The following is a 20870-nucleotide window of genomic DNA, read 5'->3' as shown; positions in this document are numbered from 1 at the left end:
ACCATTCACGCTTTTGAATGGTGATTCAAAAGCATTTGAATTCTGCTCATTTGTGTTGCTCGCGTAAGGTTCCTCAGAGATATGAATGGCAACTTTAAAAGTAAGATTAAGTTCGACAGACTGTCAAAAAACTTCCTTCATAGCAAGAACATATTATGAAATATTAGATTGGATAACCTTCGGAATTGCGAATGGTCCATTCCGTTGGTATTTATATGATCAATGCCGTTGGTATTTATATCACTGTTATGATGTAACCACTAATACGATGTGTCCTAATAGCTCATTACATGTCTAGCAGTTACTTTAATGTATCATCGAATAGGACTGAATAAAACTATAAATATCAATGACTAATTCTCTATAAAGGATATTTGATCAATGTTTTTAACTTATCTTTACAAGAATTTTCACATTACAGTATATAGGGAGTAATACTGCACCATGCATAAATTACAAATTGCAATTGCATAAATCAATCAATTGCACTTCATCCTCAATATGTATGTTACTCTCATGCATCAACACAAGAACTGTAGAGCACTTCAAAGAGTCCCCCAAGTTATAACTAATACATAGCAATAACAATTTCCACCACAGTATTAACGGGAAAAAAGTCACTTTTGTATAGCGTACGTTTCACTGGTCCTCTCACCCATATATATGTGGCATCACACGAAACATATATTTTCGTTCACAAATGTTCTGTTTTAATCCAACGGCAGCGAATACATCCTGATAGATGAACCTTGATTAGTGAGGTAGATGCCAGAGACATCTATCAGAGATGTCAGATAGATGACGATAGACATCTTTCGTAGATCCGTAACTCAGGTTTCGTTAGTGATTCACCAACATTATCAAGCTTCCGTTCCTCTTGTTAATTGACGATCTATCTGCTGCATTTCACTGCATTCAATTCAACCACTTGAACTGATAGGTAGAGTTGATCGTACCTGCTGGGTAGACGTTCGATCCCCGATGGTCCGAGTGTTTGGGCAAGTTTCCTTCCCTCTGTCCATACCTGGATCCAAGCTTTTTGTCCTCATAGCCTTCTAAGGCCCACATAGACATGCCTAGCTAAGTGCTTTCTCCTTATAATTTAAAAAATGTCACATTCCACTGCATCCGGTGTCAGAAAACATGACAGGACTGAACTTTTTAGTTGGAAAGATTCCCTTGATTGGCAATATACCTTGACTCCAATCGCTCTTCAGAATCGTCATATAAAACTGAGCGACGAATCAGCCATCTCCTCTCTCCCATCCGTTTTATGAATTGACGACTCTCGGTGCTATTCATCAAACGTAGAGTCACCAACGAATATCATCGCCACTTTGATTCTTCAGGTTATGGTCCTATCAGTTCGTGGAAGCCAAAAAAAAAACATAGGAATGACTTCGCTCTTGCTAGTACAACATTCATTCGTATTGGGGTTTGTTTCATCAATACTTTTCATAGAAAGTAAAGTTAATATAAATCGAATCCACGTCAAATGATTGATGAACCTATGCAATCACTTTTCACTGGATGGACGCAAACGATATTTCGCATTGCTGTTGGATTTTACACCCCACAAATCTCACTATTACATTCCCAAAAGCGCCACCAAATTATTAGTGATTGCATTTTTGGTCCAGTTTCTGCCATTGGATTTTTGCGACTAAGTGCGTGTTCCATTCGACATTGCATATCAAAGGAGGTACTCCAGTACCAGTACATTGTATATCGTTATATATCATTGCATATCATTGCCTATCATATCACTGCATATCATTGCATATCATATCATTGCATATAATTTCTGGAGGGAATATTGTGGCAGTGATTGATGTAGTAGTTGTTGAAGTTGAGAATGTAGTTACGGTCGTGGTGGTTGATGTACGGGTGCTGGATGTAGTAGAGGTTGGTTGTAAACTGTAGTGGTGGCTGTAGCGAAGGTTGAATTCCTCTTTCGGTCAGCATTTCGACGTTTTGTATTCCGGTCCTGTAATCGTAAGAACAGCATTACACGAAGAAGAAATAGTAACTAGAACAGTAGTAAAAGCCTCGGTAGAAGTAGCAGGAGCAGTAGTAGTAGTAGTTGTAGTAGTCGTAGTAGTAGTAGTAGTAGTAGTAAAGGTAGTAGTCGTAGTCGTAGTCGTAGTAGTAGAAGCAATACCTGTAGTTGTAGCAGTAGCCACCGTAGCCGAGGCAGTAGCCCCAAGTAGCGTGCTACTTCTAGCGTTCTGCTGACCCGCTACTGGAGTAGCTTTTTGGTTCCTCGGGCTCAGCCACCGTCAGCGCCTCAGCCTGGTGAGTAGATGAGTAAACACAGCTGGCAATATGTTTATATGTCTCTTACACATACTCTCTCTCTCTCTCTCTCTCTCTCTCTCTCTCTCTCTCTCTCTCTCTCTCTCTCTCTCTCTCTCTCTCTCTCTCTCTCTCTCTCTCTCTCTCTCTCTCTCTCTCTCTCTCTCTCTCTCTCTCTCTCTCTCTCTCTCTCTCTCTCTCTCTCTCTCTCTCTCTCTCTCTCTCTCTCTCTCTCTCTCTCTGTCTCTCTCTCTCTGTCTCTCTCTCTCACTCTCTCTCTCTCTCTCTCTCTCTCTCTCTCTCTCTCTCTCTCTCTCTCTCTCTCTCTCTCTCTCTCTCTCTCTCTCTCTCTCTCTCTCTCTCTCTCTCTCTCTCTCTCTCTCTCTCTCTCTCTCTCTCTCTCTCTCTCTCTCCTTACCTGCACGGTTCCAGTGCTGCCCTCGCTATGTCTTGGGATCGAACTACCGTCCTCAGGCGGATGGGTGACCTGTACAGCCACGGACGCGCCTGAAGCCTCATCCTCCTGTTCGATCTGAGCTCGCAGCTGCCGGAGACAAGGGGCATGATGGTCACCACACTGAATATACACAGTAGCACCATACACATTATGACTGTTACTTTACGATACCTGGGGTGGAGGTGACTGTTACTTTACGACACTTGGGGTGGAGGTGACTGTTACTTTACGACACTTGGGGTGGAGGTGACTGTTACTTTACGATACCTGGGGTGGAGGTGACTGTTACTTTACGATACCTGGGGTGGAGGTGACTGTTACTTTACGACACTTGGGTTGGAGGTGACTGTTGCTTTTCGATACCTGGGGTGGAGGTGACTGTTACTTTACGACACTTGGGTTGGAGGTGACTGTCACTTTACGATACCTGGGGTGGAGGTGACTGTCACTTTACGATACCTGGGGTGGAGGTGACTGTTACCTTACGATACCTGGGGTGGAGGTGACTGTCACTTTACGATACCTGGGGTGGAGGTGACTGTCGCTTTACGAAACCTGGGGTGGAGGTGACTGTTACCTTACGATACCTGGGGTGGAGGTGACTGTCACTTTACGATACCTGGGGTGGAGGTGACTGTTGCTTTACGAAACCTGGGGTGGAGGTGACTGTTACCTTACGATACCTGGGGTGGAGGTGACTGTCACATTACGCTACCTGGGGTGGAGACAACTGTTACTTTACGATACTTCAGAAGGTCATTAATTAAACGGAGTGAATAAGAGGCTTCAAAATAAATATATATATATATATTTCTCCATTTTCTTCTCTGCTTCTATCATTATTTCATTTCCCGACTGCATTATTCGTCTCTTCCTATGACTCCGTTTCTTCCTCGAGACACTCGGTCTTTCTCCCTTCCAATCCTTGCTATCATCTCGTTCCTTGCATTACGCCCCTGTTCCCCCAGCAGTGATAAGGTACCTGGTTGTTAAACGATCGAGGGGTTGTGTTCCAGGGAAAAATTGTTGACAAGGTTAACCATGAGCTACGGGAGGGGAAAGTTCTCAGCCTACGAACAGGAGTCAGCAGTCGTCAGCAGTCGTCGGCAGTCGTCAGCAGGCGTCAGCAGTCGTCAGCCGTCGTCAGCAGCCGTCAGCAGTCGTCGGCAGTCGTCAGCAGTCGTCAACAGTCGTCAGCAGTCGTCAGCAGTCGTCGGCAGTCGTCGGCAGTCGTCAGCAGTCGTCAGCAGTCGTCAACAGTCGTCAGCAGTCGTCGGCAGTCGTCGGCAGTCGTCAGCAGTCGTCAACAGTCGTCAGCAGTCGTCAACAGTCGTCAGCAGTCGTCGGCAGTCGTCGGCAGTCGTCAGCAGTCGTCAACAGTCGTCAGCAGTCGTTGGCAGTCGTCAGAAGTCGTCGGCAGTCGTCAGCAGTCGTCAGCAGTCGTCAACAGTCGTCAGCAGTCGTCGGCAGTCGTCAGCAGTCGTCAGCAGTCGTCAACAGTCGTCAGCAGTCGTCGGCAGTCGTCAGCAGTCGTCAGCAGTCGTCAGCACTCGTTGTAAAAGAAATATATATATGTAAGGAAAAGGAATGAATACACTGCATATCGCCATCTCTCGGGCACGAGCTGAAATCCATTATTCAGAATTCCGGCCGTCAACGAAATGTTTGAAACCCAGCCGACGACCCCAGCCAGATACATTGTCGACGACCACAGCCAGATACATTGTCGACGACCCCAGCCAGATACATTGTCGACGACCACAGCCAGATACATTGTCGACGACCCCAGCCAGATACATTGTCGACGACCACAGCCAGATACATTGTCGACGACCACAGCAAGATACATTGTCGACGACCCCAGCTAGATACATTGTCGACGACCCCAGCCAGATACATTGTCGACGACCCCAGCCAGATACATTGTCGACGACCCCAGCCAGATACATTGTCGACGACCCCAGCCAGATACATTGTCGACGACCCCAGCCAGATACATTGTCGACGACCACAGCCAGATACATTGTCGACGACCCCAGCTAGATACATTGTCGACGACCCCAGCCAGATACATTGTCGACGACCACAGCCAGATACATTGTCGACGACCCCAGCCAGATACATTGTCGACGACCACAGCCAGATACATTGTCGACGACCCCAGCTAGATACATTGTCGACGACCCCAGCCAGATACATTGTCGACGACCCCAGCCAGATACATTGTCGACGACCCCAGCCAGATACATTGTCGACGACCCCAGCCAGATACATTGTCGACGACCCCAGCCAGATACAAAGCCGACGACCCCAGCTAGATACATTGTCGACGACCCCAGCCAGATACAAAGCCGACGACCCCAGCCAGATACATTGTCGACGACCCCAGCCAGATACAAAGCCGACGACCCCAGCCAGATACATTGTTGACGACACCAGCCAGATACATTATCGACGACCCCATCCAGATACATTATCGACGACCCCAGCCAGATACAAAGCCGACGACCCCAGCCAGATACATTGTCGACGGCCCCAGCCAGATACATTGTTGACGACCCCAGCCAGATACATTGTTGACGACCCCAGCCAGATACATTATCGACGACCCCAGCCAGATACTTTATCGACGACCCCAGCCAGATACAAAGCCGACGATCCCAGCCAGATACAAAGCCGACGACCCCAGCCAGATACATTGACAACGACCCCACCTTGACAGAATATACCAACTACCTCAGCCAAACTTAATGCCAACGACTGCCTGTTAGTAATCTTACTGACAACTACCTATAAATGATCAAGCCGACGACCCGCCAGCGACACAGCAACGACCTCCCTTCCGTCAGTTCTCTGATGAATAACCTTCAATGAAAACAGCAGACGACGGTTAGAAACGCGTGTAACCGTCCTGTCTTTCAAAAAGCTCATGGGGCACGCTGATTGGTGGAGCGCATGGGTTCCCATGACTCAAAAGACCTATTGGAGAGCGAATTCATATTGTCATACAAGTGGATTCTACTACACGCTTTTTCATTTAAATTTTCAAACATCCAGGGAAAACGCGTTAGCAATGTATGAAATTGCAAGGTAACTTCTGATGATGCAAGCATAGCTAAAAATTACTGCAATTCAATAATGTGAAGAAAAAAGACGTAAAACAAAATATTTTGTCAAATAACAATTATGTGACAATTGTTTTGGGACAATTATGTGGCATATGCCAGTGTCACATAGCAATTATGTGAGACGGATTATATGTAGATAATTGGAGGAAACTTGACAAACATTTCTTTCTTTTGAAAATAATTTGTTTTTGGTATAACAAATTTGGGTGTATATATATATACGTGTTCGTTACCATATAGGTGAAGGGTCAGTATTTAATATTATTTATGACAGGTACTGTTAGTGGAAGGTTACTTATGAACAGTATTTCTGTGTTTGTTAGTGTGGGTGGAAGGGAATTTGTGGGTGGCATATAGGTGTTTGTTTGTGTATTAGTGTAGGTGGAAAAGGAATTTACACATTACATTTTGTTTGTTAATGCAGGAGGAAGGTAATAAGCACATAAATACACGTCATAGAGTAGACTGGTTTTTATGTGCTTGTTAATATCTATAGACCGGAATTTGTATGTGATTGTTTGTATCACTAGAAAAAAAACTGAGTGACGTTTATTTATTTATGGATAACTGAGGGTAAGGAGATTCCATCTGCTGAAAGCAATTAGAGCACAAGCCTGGAAATGCATATGGAAAATGCCAAGATTCACAAACCAGGAATTCCACTTCGTCCCATCATCAGCCAGAAATCCGCACAGTCAAGCTCAGTGACTTAACACCTCGCTAACTGCGAACCTGCCCAGCCGTTTCAGCTTTAAGTCTCTGATGGAATTTGTCGGTTTATTGCGAAGTTCGCAGGCATCGGTTATTAGATCTTCTCTAATTATTGCATCTCTGTTCATCAATGAACATCAATTCATGGATCACTGATAAAGTCTCTCAGAATCCACTTTATACTCGTTTTGACATCCCAGAATTCATATATAGTTCGAATTTGTTCGTTATTGTTCGAAGCACATAGCAAAGAGACGCCGTTTCTGAGCCCTGGTCGACTCATATACAAATTGGGCCGATGATGTTGCCATGAATGTCTCCAACATTCTCCATATACAGGCAGGACGACAACATTCCTTTCTAGGCGCCTGAAAACATATAAATTAAAAGGTTACAATTAAGTTCACATTCTACAACCAGCCATATCATCACCAGATAAATCCTACCAAGCAACGACGATACATGGAACAGTCAGAGCGAACAACAGAAAACTCTACATAACAGAACTTAACATCAAACACTGACGCACTCACCGTTAACACAAATAGAGAGAACTGCCAATGACTCCCCACACACACGGCTCCAGCCAACCAGTAAGAATGTAGAACAAGATTATTCTGTCGTCTCGACAAGGTAACGCTCTGTATTCTCATCACACACCTACCTTAGCTTTATTAGTTCTATATTTGCTCGTCTGCGTTAGCGTCCTCTCTCTCTCTCTCTCTCTCTCTCTCTCTCTCTCTCTCTCTCTCTGTCTCTCTCTCTGTCTCTCTCTCTCTCTCTCTCTCTCTCTCTCTCTCTCTCTCTCTCTCTCTCTCTCTCTCTCTCTCTCTCTCTCTCTCTCTCTCTCTCTCTCTCTCTCTCTCTCTCGCTCTCGCTCTCTCTCTCTCTCTCTCTCTCTCTCTCTCTCTCTCTCTCTCTCTCTCTCTCTCTCTCTCTCTCTCTCTCTCTCTCTCTCTCTCTCTCTCTCTCTCTCTCTCTCTCTCTCTCTCTCTCTCTCTCTCTTTCTCTCTTTCTGCCTTCATGGCCGCTAAACTTAACGAAATGCGTAATATCAATTACAATTATGTTATCCATATCAGAAAACTAGAATATCTGTCTGTTTTTCTGTCTATTGGTGAAGGCCAGACGCTAGTGGCTAGCCTCACCCAACTTTACATGAGACATGGGGAATAGACGGACATAGGCTGGTCGAGATCGGTCCTATGGATCCTATTAAGAAGTCCTATTAAGAGGGGTAGTTCAAGACCAGTGAACTTCTCATTCCACAAAATCAGTGAAAAGTGGCTGACCGAGCTCCTAGAGTTCTTCCTTTGAAGCAGATGTGCAGAAATACCATTTAGACCCGTTGGCATGAGGTACCTGGAGCTTTGCAATTACTTTATTCACCCTCGTGTTCTTGAGGATATCCTCATATTGCACTCAAAATTGGCCATTGCAGGCTACTAAACATATGGCCCTGTATGACTAACTATGCTTTGTGATGAGGATTTTTTAGCATAACGTAGCTAGCTTTTTGACACACTGTACTCCCCTTCATATAGTCTAGGGGTAGCTGCACAAATGCAGATGTACCTCATATATTAAAAAAAAATGTAATGTGGTAATAATAAAAAAAAGGGAATTCTTTATTCAATGGAAATGTCTATCTGTTCGAGGATGGAGGCCAGAAATAGAAGGATGGAGAAGAAGGGTGGGGGAGAAAAGGGAAGGAAAGAGAGATAGAGAAGAAGGTGAGAAAGGGGAAGATGGGAAGGGAACAGAGGAAAAGGGGGAAAGGAGAACAAACTGTCCCGAGCACCGCCGAGTGCCACTTCTAATCAACTATAAATGAATCAGTGTTTTAACATCATGTCCAAGAAAAACTGAATCTTAGAAACATTGCAAGGAATCGTTAATCTCATTCTTTCAGTTATTTTAATACATATATATATATATATATATATATATATATATATATATATATATATATATATATATATATATATATATATATATATATATATATATATATATATGACAATGTCAGACCACGGAGGAAAAATGAAACAGGAAATTTCCTTAAGTACTTTCGTATATTAAATACATCTTCAGAAGGTCCTTCTGAAGATGTATTTAATATACGAAAGTACTTAAGGAAATTTCCTGTTTCATTTTTCCTCCGTGGTCTGACATTGTCACATTCTTAATCACGTGTTTATTTTCGTGATATACACACATATATATATATATATAACTGAAAACTCACACCCCAGAAGTAACTCGAACCCATACTGCCAGGAGCAACGCAACTGGTATGTACAGGGACGCCTTAATCCGCTTGACCATCACGACCGGACATAAGGAATTATGAATTATGTCTGATTAAGGCGTGTCCCTGTACATACCAGTTGCGTTGCTCCTGGCAGTATGGGTTCGAGTCACTTCTGGGGTGTGAGTTTTCAGTTGTATATAGTCCTGGGGACCATTCAGGCTTGTTTGCATATATATATATATATATATATATATATATATATATATATATATATATATATATATATATATATTATATATATATATATATATATATATATATATATATATTATATATATATATATATTATATATATATATATATATATATATATATATATATATATATATATTATATATATATATATATATATATATATATATATATATATATATATATATATATATATATAATAAGCTCACCTCAGCCACCTGTCTGAAATATTCCTCTTCAGCCTTCTTGATAGGATCAAGAGAGGGTCCAGCACCCGCCTCAGCGTCTCCTCCACTTGCTGAAGCTCCTCCTCGACCAGCTCCTCCCTTGACCCTCTCCCTCAGCCGCTGCTCCTTGTGTCTGGCCTCCAGGACGCGTTCACGACGGGTCTCTCGCTCCAGTATCTGCAACACACCGGCTGATCAGAGTCCGTCCGATCACTGAGCTAACGTGACGTGATTGCTTGAGGATTAACCAATCGCAGCTCCTGACTGGTGTGACGTCATTGTTGATATCTCGTAATTCAGTTTCATTCTCACTGCAAAATTGCAGTGAGAATGAAATTTTGCAAAAGTCTATTTACAAACTTGCAAACTAAAACTTGCAAAAGTTTATATGGAAGTTTTAGAGATTTTGATTATTTTTTTAAATATCTTTTTAAGTTTAGTAATAGAACTTCTAACATCCATAATCCTGGTGCAAAATTCCTACCACAACAGCCTCATAATACACTAATACTATTGAAAGCAAATATTCCACTACTAAAATCACCAGCCATACTATCATAGCAGCATCACACCATGCAGCACTACAAGAGCCACCATGCAGTACCACCACCGCCATCTACCACAAGAACAACCATTACAAACTATCACCACAACCCACTCAACACTCAATACTACCACAACCACAACTTTCCAAACATCACCTTAATCCTAACACACTACTACTACCACCACCAAGCAGCAGCAGCACAGTCAACCACCACCATGAACCACCACCCAAACACACACACACACCAACACCAAGCAACAGCAGCATACATACTGCAGTAAAAGCAGCCTTCTCATGCTTATCTGAGGGCTGAACAAGTCTCGGGGGGACGTGTAGGAGGGACGTGGTGCCCAGCTGGGACCCGGTGGCCAGCAGGCGGCCCCCCTCGTGCATCACCACCACCTCCAGACCCTCGTCCACCACCTGCCAAGGTAACCACGTCTCAATCAACCTTCTCTTTATAACATCTTTCAGCAAATTTAAGTCAAATTTTCCCCCCCCTTCTGAATTGTATAGTCAGTGCTGGTCATACTCTCTGCCAAACAGGACGGTGAAGATGTCTGCTCATATTCACCGCTACGCACAAGATGGTGAAGATGCTGATCATATTCCCTGTCATAAGTAGGACAGTGAAGATGCAGGTCATATTTACTGACAGGACAGACAGGACAGAGAGGGGTTACTTTTCATATTTTTCAATACAATACAAAGGATAATTCATAGGTTTTCTCGATGACGTATTTCAGCAATCAAATCTCCTACATCGATATAATGTTTAGGAGATCGTGCTGGTGTTTGGTCCTGACGTTGCTGGCACACAAGACCCGGATGGATGCATAGGATAAGCCGGTTATGTTACAGGATATTAAAGGAATAAAATAATTACATATTCGATTATACAGAGGGGAATGTGACTTTAAATATCTTACAGTTTCACTTTCAATCATATAATGCTGAAATCAATGTTTCAATACTATATCTATCTATCTATCTATCTATCTATCTATCTATCTATCTATCTATCTATCTATCTATCTATCTATCTATCTATCTATCTATCTATCTATCTATGGAAAGAGATGGATAAATATATAAATAAGATTTGTTGAGGAAATTCTCGTTCTAGAAATGAGTTCAAGAACATGAATTTCTAGATTAGTTTTGTAGTTTCTGCTAAAGGATTTTTGTTGATTATGCAACTACAACTACCGAGGTGGTGATCCTAATTGTGGTAATAACAACCGTGGTAGTAATCCTTATTTCATATATGTAACACTACCGCTACTTATATATAGTGTTCGCTATACCTGACCAAACCCAGTCAAACATAATCATTTCGAAAGTGTCCTATCCTAATCTGATTAGGATAATTAAAACCCAAGAAAATAAACCAGAAAACCCGCGGTTGTTTAGTAAACCGCGCGGTAGCCCTGTTGGTTTAAGTAAACCGCTTCATCGGTACTGTTATCATTGATGAAGCTCATAAGTCATCGATGAATCTCATGAGTCATCGATGAATCTCTTCTCGTGACACCACTGCCATACACGCTTACATAAAGCTCTCGCTGTATACATTTCTCATGAAACCCTCGCTATACACACTCTTGTTAAACCCTCGCTATACACACTCTTGTGAAACCCTCGCTATACACACTCTTGTGAAACCCTCGCTATACACACTCTTGTTAAACCCTCGCTATACACACTCTTGTGAAACCCTCGCTATACACACTCTTGTGAAACCCTCGCTATACACACTCTTGTGAAACCCTCTCTATACACACTCTTGTGAAACCCTCGCTATACACACTCTTGTGAAACCCTCGCTATACACACTCTTGTGAAACCCTCGCTATACACACTCTTGTGAAACCCTCGCTATACACACTCTCATGAAACCCTCGCTATACACACTCTTGTGAAACCCTCGCTATACACACTCTTGTTAAACCCTCGCTATACACACTCTTGTTAAACCCTCGCTATACACACTCTTGTGAAACCCTCGCTATACACACTCTCATGAAACCCTCTCTATACACACTCTTGTGAAACCCTCGCTATACACACTCTTGTGAAACCCTCGCTATACACACTCTCATGAAACCCTCGCTATACACACTCTTGTGAAACCCTCGCTATACACACTCTTGTTAAACCCTCGCTATACACACTCTTGTGAAAACCTCGCTATACACACTCTCATGAAACCCTCGCTATACACACTCTCATGAAACCCTCTCTATACACACTCTTGTGAAACCCTCGCTATACACACTCTCATGAAACCCTCGCTATACACACTCTTGTGAAACCCTCGCTATACACACTCTCATGAAACCCTCGCTATACACACTCTTGTTAAACCCTCGCTATACACACTCTTGTGAAACCCTCGCTATACACACTCTCATGAAACCCTCGCTATACACACTCTTGTGAAACCCTCGCTATACACACTCTCATGAGACCCTCGCTATACACACTCTTGTGAAACCCTCTCTATACACACTCTTGTGAAACCCTCGCTATACACACTCTTGTGAAACCCTCGCTATACACACTCTTGTGAAACCCTCGCTATACACACTCTTGTGAAACCCTCGCTATACACACTCTTGTGAAACCCTCGCTATACACACTCTTGTTAAACCCTCGCTATACACACTCTTGTGAAACCCTCGCTATACACACTCTTGTGAAACCCTCGCTATACACACTCTTGTGAAACCCTCGCTATACACACTCTCATGAAACCCTCGCTATACACACTCTTGTGAAACCCTCGCTATACACACTCTTGTTAAACCCTCGCTATACACACTCTTGTGAAACCCTCGCTATACACACTCTTGTGAAACCCTCGCTATACACACTCTCATGAAACCCTCTCTATACACACTCTTGTGAAACCCTCGCTATACACACTCTCATGAAACCCTCGCTATACACACTCTTGTGAAACCCTCGCTATACACACTCTCATGAAACCCTCGCTATACACACTCTTGTTAAACCCTCGCTATACACACTCTTGTGAAACCCTCGCTATACACACTCTCATGAAACCCTCGCTATACACACTCTTGTGAAACCCTCGCTATACACACTCTCATGAAACCCTCGCTATACACACTCTTGTGAAACCCTCTCTATACACACTCTTGTGAAACCCTCGCTATACACACTCTTGTGAAACCCTCGCTATACACACTCTTGAGAAACCCTCGCTATACACACTCTTGTGAAACCCTCGCTATACACACTCTTGTTAAACCCTCGCTATACACACTCTTGTTAAACCCTCGCTATACACACTCTTGTTAAACCCTCGCTATACACACTTATTATTAATATCTCACAATAAAACACGCTTTTCACAAACCCTTCTTATGAAACATCTAATTAAACTTTCGCTATAAAGACGTATCTAAACCCTCGCTATTATGTCTACTAATTTAATCCTTCGTTATAAGAAATTCTTGGAAACCTACGCGATACGTATTTTTCTTATCTACGTTATTGATCTACAAACACGTAGATCCTGTCAATCGACACGGGACAAGGTTACAGCAATCATTTACACATCCATAGACGAAACCTGTGCATCTTTCGTCAATCACTGCGGCTTTGTATACATCGAAAAATATATATATTGAGCTCTGAAGCACTAAGAGGTTGTTTATAATAACCTTGAGTTGTGAAGTTGCGAAGGCAATAGACTGTTTAATAAATGGATTCAAGGCCGCCGTGATTGTTGAAAGATGTACAGGTTTCGTAAGCTGGTGTGTAAATGCTTGGTTAAACCTGGTTCTGGTGCGCAGTGCGCAACACCGACCTGGCATGTGGATGCTGGCTTGCTCCAGGAGGTGAGGAAGTCCCATGCGTCGAGCGCGCCGTCCAGACGCGCGGTGAACAACACGGAGGATCGAGATGCGCTCCAGCATCCACTGCGCATCTGCGCGGGACGTTTAGAACTGGATTTATACGTTGACCAATCCACACACTAGAAAATGAAGGGACGACGACGTTTCGGTCCGTCCTGGACCGTTCTCAAGTCACAATCGATTTGAGAACGCTATACACGTTCAACGTGTATAGCGTTGTCGAAACGTGGTCGTCCCTTCATTTTCTAGTGTGTGAATTGGTCAACATATTTCAGCCATGTTATTGTGACTCATCGCCTGCATATGGATTTATAAGCGTTATTCGTGAGTGATTAATGCAGATCATTACAGATGTATCTGCAATGAACAAGTGAACATCCATAAAATACACATATATTACAGTTACAGCAATGTAATAGTGAAACACTTACACATTTTTGAATGATGAAAACCCAATTTGGAAAATAACTAACATAAACTAATTTTATAATGATGCTATATAAATTTTGCAACAACAACTTTATTAATTATACGGGATCAAAAAATCACTGTGAAGACACAACTTTATGTAACAAAGATCGAGTTTCAACAGGATTTAGAACGCTCATCAACTTAGCCATCTCATTCTGTGATAGTAACAGTCTAATGTTTCCTCGTATCTTGGTGGGGATATCCATGCTATCTATGCTGTTATCATATTGGCGTTTGCCTTTCCATTGGAGACTTTCGGTGTGGAGAGGCGGGGCCTGCTGCTTGGGTGACAGCTTCTCCCCCGTATCAACCAACCTTGGAGAGGCCACTCCAGACCGACAACCAGAGAACAACTAAATAGTCTCCTATGACTGATGGCTGCCTATTACTACAACTACAACACTGACTTGTTATATTAAATCGCGTAGACCTGCTATGACGTCAAATGTATCTCTCGTTCACAAGTTGTAAATAACATATTGATATATATGACAAAGTTTGAGTAGCCAGTTACAGGTATACTCCTTAAAAAGTGATGTGTGATTCCCTGCAGATAATAGGATATAATTCTTTCGAGAAATTTTTCTTCGAATTCAGGTATAGATATCATGCCAGGCAATAAGTGTGAGGATAACCTATTAAGATTATTGAACATTTCCTTCGGTAAGAATTCAACATATCGAGACCTGTAATTCGCACGTTCGTATCCACACAAGCTGGGACATTGACCATTAAAAAGGCATTATTTTCGACCAGGTCTCAAAATGTCCAAATTCAATTATAATGACAATAGTAGTGACTTTCTGTACACTCCCATGTGCTATGTAGTCATCCTGGCCTATTGCTCTCGCATCGTAATTTCATTTCCTTTATGATCTCTGATTGCATCAGAAAAATTCATTGAGGACATAAAATGCAGTAGATACTTTTCGGAATACAATACTGAAATCTCTCTGCCTAGTCATATCACTTTAGGATCTGGATAGAACGTGTCCCGGGAGTTAAAAAAAAAAATTGTCAGGACTGAATGAATATGAAGGTTAATACAGCATTATGTAATTCATATATTTCTAAAACTTTTCTATTGCACCTTTGGCTTGGCCCAGTAGATGTGAAGGTCAAAAAACGCGTTTGTTTGCAGAAAGGATGGACATGGAGAAATAGATTGGTTCCGCTGTCATGTGAATGGAAATGAGTTTGTGTTACTCATTTTTATGTATTTATATATACAAGAGTTATATATAATGTACAGCCACTAGCACGCATAGCGTTTCTGGCAAGTCCTTAATCCTATGTTCCCTGGAACACGACCCGCCAAATCGGTTAACAACCAGGTACCCTTCTCACTGCTGGGTAAACAGAGGCTACAGTTAAGGATTGACGCCCATTAAATCCTTCCCGGCCAGGATACGAGTTGATTGGAGCTGGGCAGAGTGACGCATAACCCTCTGTATAAAACTTTTCATCTAATATTTTATATTTTTATGGAATTGGCCAATCTGTAAAAAAAATATTACCAAAAATGAAAGCATTGATTGAAATACGTTTTCTTTGCATCTCCCTCAGAAGTTTAACAATGTTGCTTAGTTCGGTACGTTCCTGGTTAGGCAAAACACTTGCTCTTTTAAGGAGTGACAAATTGAGAGAACGGGATTTAACATGAAAGCCTCCTGACACCTGGCTTACATGGGAGGAAGTAGGAAGAGGAATACAGAAATATACGCAAAGTTTTCTCATATTTAATTTTACTGGGAAAAGTTAACATATACTGAATTGCTCTGCCACACGCGTCGGTTATTGCATTTAGGTTATGTCTTACTTTGAATTGTCGCTTCGTATTATCGCAGTCATATTTATTCATCCTGAATGAATTTGCTCAACATTAAATTTGTTTTGACGAAAAGGAGCATTCCGCTTCTCTGTGAATAAACTTTGCGGGTTGACTTTAAGAGCCACTTCTCGGTGAGTTGACTTTAGTCCTGTACTAAACGCGCAAATACTGTTGGTCGTTGGTCGACTAACGACCAACTTGATCGTTGGTCATTACGTTATTGTGGCGGCCATCATAACCCTCCCAAGGTTGACACACCTTAACCCAACACGAAAATTCGGTTTTCTGTACAAAATTTACCTGTAAGGTTTCTATTTCTTAGTGTACCTGCGCAATTTTGCGTATTATATACCTGGTGTGGTTTACCTGTGACAAGGCTGGTTTGGTCCACAAGACGGGCGATTCTTTGAAGTCCTCGGCCCATAGCTTAATGGTCCAGTCTCCCACGGTCATAAAGTTCTTTAGGAAAAACGGGTTCCTCTGAATGGCGTATATTGGAGCAATGTGGGCGTTGTAGATCATGCCTGGGTGTCGTAGTGAGAGACAGACAGACATATGAACAGACAGAAGAAAGAAGAGAAGGAAACAATTATTTTTTTGGAACAATGTGTAAAAATACTTATGGAGGTATTACCTATTTTCTTTCCATAATTTTCAATTTCTTTGAAATTCCACAATCCATACAAAAGAGTTTATCAAAGACAGACTGACTGGAAAAACAAAGAAATTATATTTAAGGTTATTGTTATTTAAAAAAATGCGTAAATACTTTATGTATGTAGACAGCTTTACACACTCATGTTCTTTAAGTGTGAGGTAATTTAAATATATCCTAACATCTCTTCTCAATATTGCTTGTACTCTCTCCTGTGTGGTCATTCTTTAATACCCGTGTATACACTATTGTATTATCATTCGCTTTTTCACTTAAATAAATACAACAGCACACCACACACACACACACACACACACACACACACACACACACACACACACACACACACATATATATATATATATATATATATATATATATATATATATATATATATATATATATATATATATATATATATATATATATATATTTATATATATATATATATATATATATATACATATATATTTATATATATATATATATATATATATATATATATATATATATATATATATATATATATATATATATGAATGAAAACTCACACCCCAGAAGTGACTCGAACCCATACTCCCAGAAGCAACGCAACTGGTAACTACAGGGCGCCTTAATCCGCTTGACCATCACGGCCGTCAAAAGGAAGTGATAGCCGAGGCTATTTGAGCCACTTCCCCGACGGCAACTCGGATGGTAATCTTGGGCATAGCATTTCACCAAATCACCTCATTCTTTGGGGCACACGTGAGGAACACAAATGCGAACAAGCCTGAATGGTCCCCAGGACTATATGCGAATGAAAACTCACACCCTAGAAGTGACTCGAACCCATACTCCCAGAAGCAACGCAACTGGTAACTACAGGGCGCCTTAATCCGCTTGACCATCACGGCCGTCAAAAGGAAGTGATAGCCGAGGCTATTTGAGCCACTTCCCCGACGGCAACTCGGATGGTAATCTTGGGCATAGCATTTCACCAAATCACCTCATTCTTTGGGGCACACGTGAGGAACACAAATGCGAACAAGCCTGAATGGTCCCCAGGACTATATGCGAATGAAAACTCACACCCCAGAAGTGACTCGAACCCATACTCCCAGAAGCAACGCAACTGGTAACTACAGGGCGCCTTAATCCGCTTGACCATCACGGCCGTCAAAAGGAAGTGATAGCCGAGGCTATTTGAGCCACTTCCCCGACGGCAACTCGGATGGTAATCTTGGGCATAGCATTTCACCAAATCACCTCATTCTTTGGGGCACACGTGAGGAACACAAATGCGAACAAGCCTGAATGGTCCCCAGGACTATATGCGAATGAAAACTCACACCCCAGAAGTGACTCGAACCCATACTCCCAGAAGCAACGCAACTGGTAACTACAGGGCGCCTTAATCCGCTTGACCATCACGGCCGTCAAAAGGAAGTGATAGCCGAGGCTATTTGAGCCACTTCCCCGACGGCAACTCGGATGGTAATCTTGGGCATAGCATTTCACCAAATCACCTCATTCTTTGGGGCACACGTGAGGAACACAAATGCGAACAAGCCTGAATGGTCCCCAGGACTATATGCGAATGAAAACTCACACCCCAGAAGTGACTCGAACCCATACTCCCAGAAGCAACGCAACTGGTAACTACAGGGCGCCTTAATCCGCTTGACCATCACGGCCGTCAAAAGGAAGTGATAGCCGAGGCTATTTGAGCCACTTCCCCGACGGCAACTCGGATGGTAATCTTGGGCATAGCATTTCACCAAATCACCTCATTCTTTGGGGCACACGTGAGGAACACAAATGCGAACAAGCCTGAATGGTCCCCAGGACTATATGCGAATGAAAACTCACACCCCAGAAGTGACTCGAACCCATACTCCCAGAAGCAACGCAACTGGTAACTACAGGGCGCCTTAATCCGCTTGACCATCACGGCCGTCAAAAGGAAGTGATAGCCGAGGCTATTTGAGCCACTTCCCCGACGGCAACTCGGATGGTAATCTTGGGCATAGCATTTCACCAAATCACCTCATTCTTTGGGGCACACGTGAGGAACACAAATGCGAACAAGCCTGAATGGTCCCCAGGACTATATGCGAATGAAAACTCACACCCCAGAAGTGACTCGAACCCATACTCCCAGAAGCAACGCAACTGGTAACTACAGGGCGCCTTAATCCGCTTGACCATCACGGCCGTCAAAAGGAAGTGATAGCCGAGGCTATTTGAGCCACTTCCCCGACGGCAACTCGGATGGTAATCTTGGGCATAGCATTTCACCAAATCACCTCATTCTTTGGGGCACACGTGAGGAACACAAATGCGAACAAGCCTGAATGGTCCCCAGGACTATATGCGAATGAAAACTCACACCCCAGAAGTGACTCGAACCCATACTCCCAGAAGCAACGCAACTGGTAACTACAGGGCGCCTTAATCCGCTTGACCATCACGGCCGTCAAAAGGAAGTGATAGCCGAGGCTATTTGAGCCACTTCCCCGACGGCAACTCGGATGGTAATCTTGGGCATAGCATTTCACCAAATCACCTCATTCTTTGGGGCACACGTGAGGAACACAAATGCGAACAAGCCTGAATGGTCCCCAGGACTATACGCTTCGCCAGTCTGTACGTGGGTGTGGGTATCTGGCTAATGATTGGCCGAAGTGGGTTTCCAGGCTTGTGCGTCTTGACATTTCCATACGCATATCCAGGTTTATATTCCCCAATGAATATAAATATCCCACGTACAGACTGGCGAAGCGACTCAACGGCCTGCTGACTCCTTATGTTCCTTGCGCCTTCAGCCTGAAGTCTCCAAAGGAATTTGTGGACTTACTGCGGGGCGCACGGGCCACAGGGATAAGAGCCTCGTTGGACGTGGAATCGCTGTTTACCAACGTACCTGTGGACGAGACAATCGGAATGATTGCCGACAGAGTGTATCGTGATCCAGCCTGTACTCCTCTTGACATGCCAGAAAGTATTCTGAGGAAACTACTCCAAGCTTGTACTAAAGAGGCACCCTTCTTGAGCCCGGATGGGCACATGTATAAGCAAGTAGATGGGGTCGCCATGGGTTCTCCCCCTAGGTGTCCTGTTTGCAAACTTCTACATGGGTACCATCGAGCAAAAAGTCTTAGTCGACATGAACTTGAAACCGGCCATATACTGCAGGTATGTTGACGACATTTTTACACAGGTACCTGATGTCAGACATCTGCAGGAGCTGAAGGAGGCATTTGAGCAGAGTTCCGTGCTGCGTTTCACTTACGAGACGGAAAAGGATGGGAAGCTGCCTTTTCTAGATGTAACAGTCATGGAAAAGGGCGGAGGTTTCCACACTGCAGTCTACACAAAGGAAACAAACATAGGAATGTGCCTAAATGCCAACAGCGACTGCCCTGACAGGTACAAGAGGAGTGTTGTTAACGCATACGTCGACCGTGCTCTCAGCCACAGCTCAGAATGGAAGCAAGTCGACGAAGAACTCTGTAGGGTAAGGCAGGTCCTAGTCAATAACGGCTTCTCCAATGGTTTCATCGAAGACATCATAAGAAGGAAAGTGAAAAGCCATGCAACCTCCGAAGAGACAACTAACACAACACCTATACCCCCTATTAGACTATTTTACAGGAACTTCTTTTCCACAGCTCATAAAACAGAGGAAAGGGTCCTGAAAGATATTGTTAATAGAAACGTTATCCCTACAGACAAAAATCAGAGGATACAACTGACGATTTACTATAAAAACAGAAAAACGGCCAGCCTACTCATGAGAAACTCTCCAGACACAAAACAGAACGCTTTAAAAGAGACTAACGTCGTCTATGCCTTCAAATGCCCACTTGGGGACTGTAAGCTCCAAAAAACCCAGTATATAGGCAAGACAACAACATCTCTTTCTAGGCGTTTAACGATGCATAAACAACAGGGCTCCATTAAGGAACATATAATCTCTTCCCATAACCAAACCATCGCCAGAGAAATCCTAGTAAACAACACAGAAATCATCGATAGATACAGCGATAGCAGGCGGCTTGACGTTTGCGAGGCACTACACATCAAGAAGTCAACACCAGCAATCAACAGCCAATTATTGCACAACTATATTCTACCCACCTCAAGACTCCGCTCCAATATAGAAGCATCAAG

General features: G+C 43.0%; 1 protein-coding gene across 1 annotated transcript in view; it reads right to left on the bottom strand.

Moving 5' to 3' along the window:
* Positions 1-344: 344 nt before the first annotated feature.
* The window catches only part of LOC138369291 (dynein intermediate chain 3, ciliary-like), a 37046-nt gene continuing 16520 nt past the window's right edge, over positions 345-20870 (bottom strand). The window contains exons 9-15 of the mRNA XM_069332390.1: positions 16427-16584; positions 13710-13829; positions 10145-10294; positions 9307-9501; positions 2714-2839; positions 2162-2292; positions 345-1987 (exon numbers count right to left, since the gene is read on the bottom strand). Coding sequence (XP_069188491.1) covers positions 2221-2292; positions 2714-2839; positions 9307-9501; positions 10145-10294; positions 13710-13829; positions 16427-16584 — 821 coding nt within the window. The 3' untranslated portion in view covers positions 345-1987; positions 2162-2220. The remainder of the gene's footprint in view (positions 1988-2161; positions 2293-2713; positions 2840-9306; positions 9502-10144; positions 10295-13709; positions 13830-16426; positions 16585-20870) is intronic.

The sequence above is a fragment of the Procambarus clarkii genome, chromosome 27, assembly GCF_040958095.1.
Source record: "Procambarus clarkii isolate CNS0578487 chromosome 27, FALCON_Pclarkii_2.0, whole genome shotgun sequence".
Classification (NCBI taxonomy): Eukaryota; Metazoa; Arthropoda; class Malacostraca; order Decapoda; family Cambaridae; genus Procambarus; species Procambarus clarkii.
Note: the sequence above shows the minus strand (reverse complement) of the source record. Positions and strands in the feature narration are given on the sequence as shown.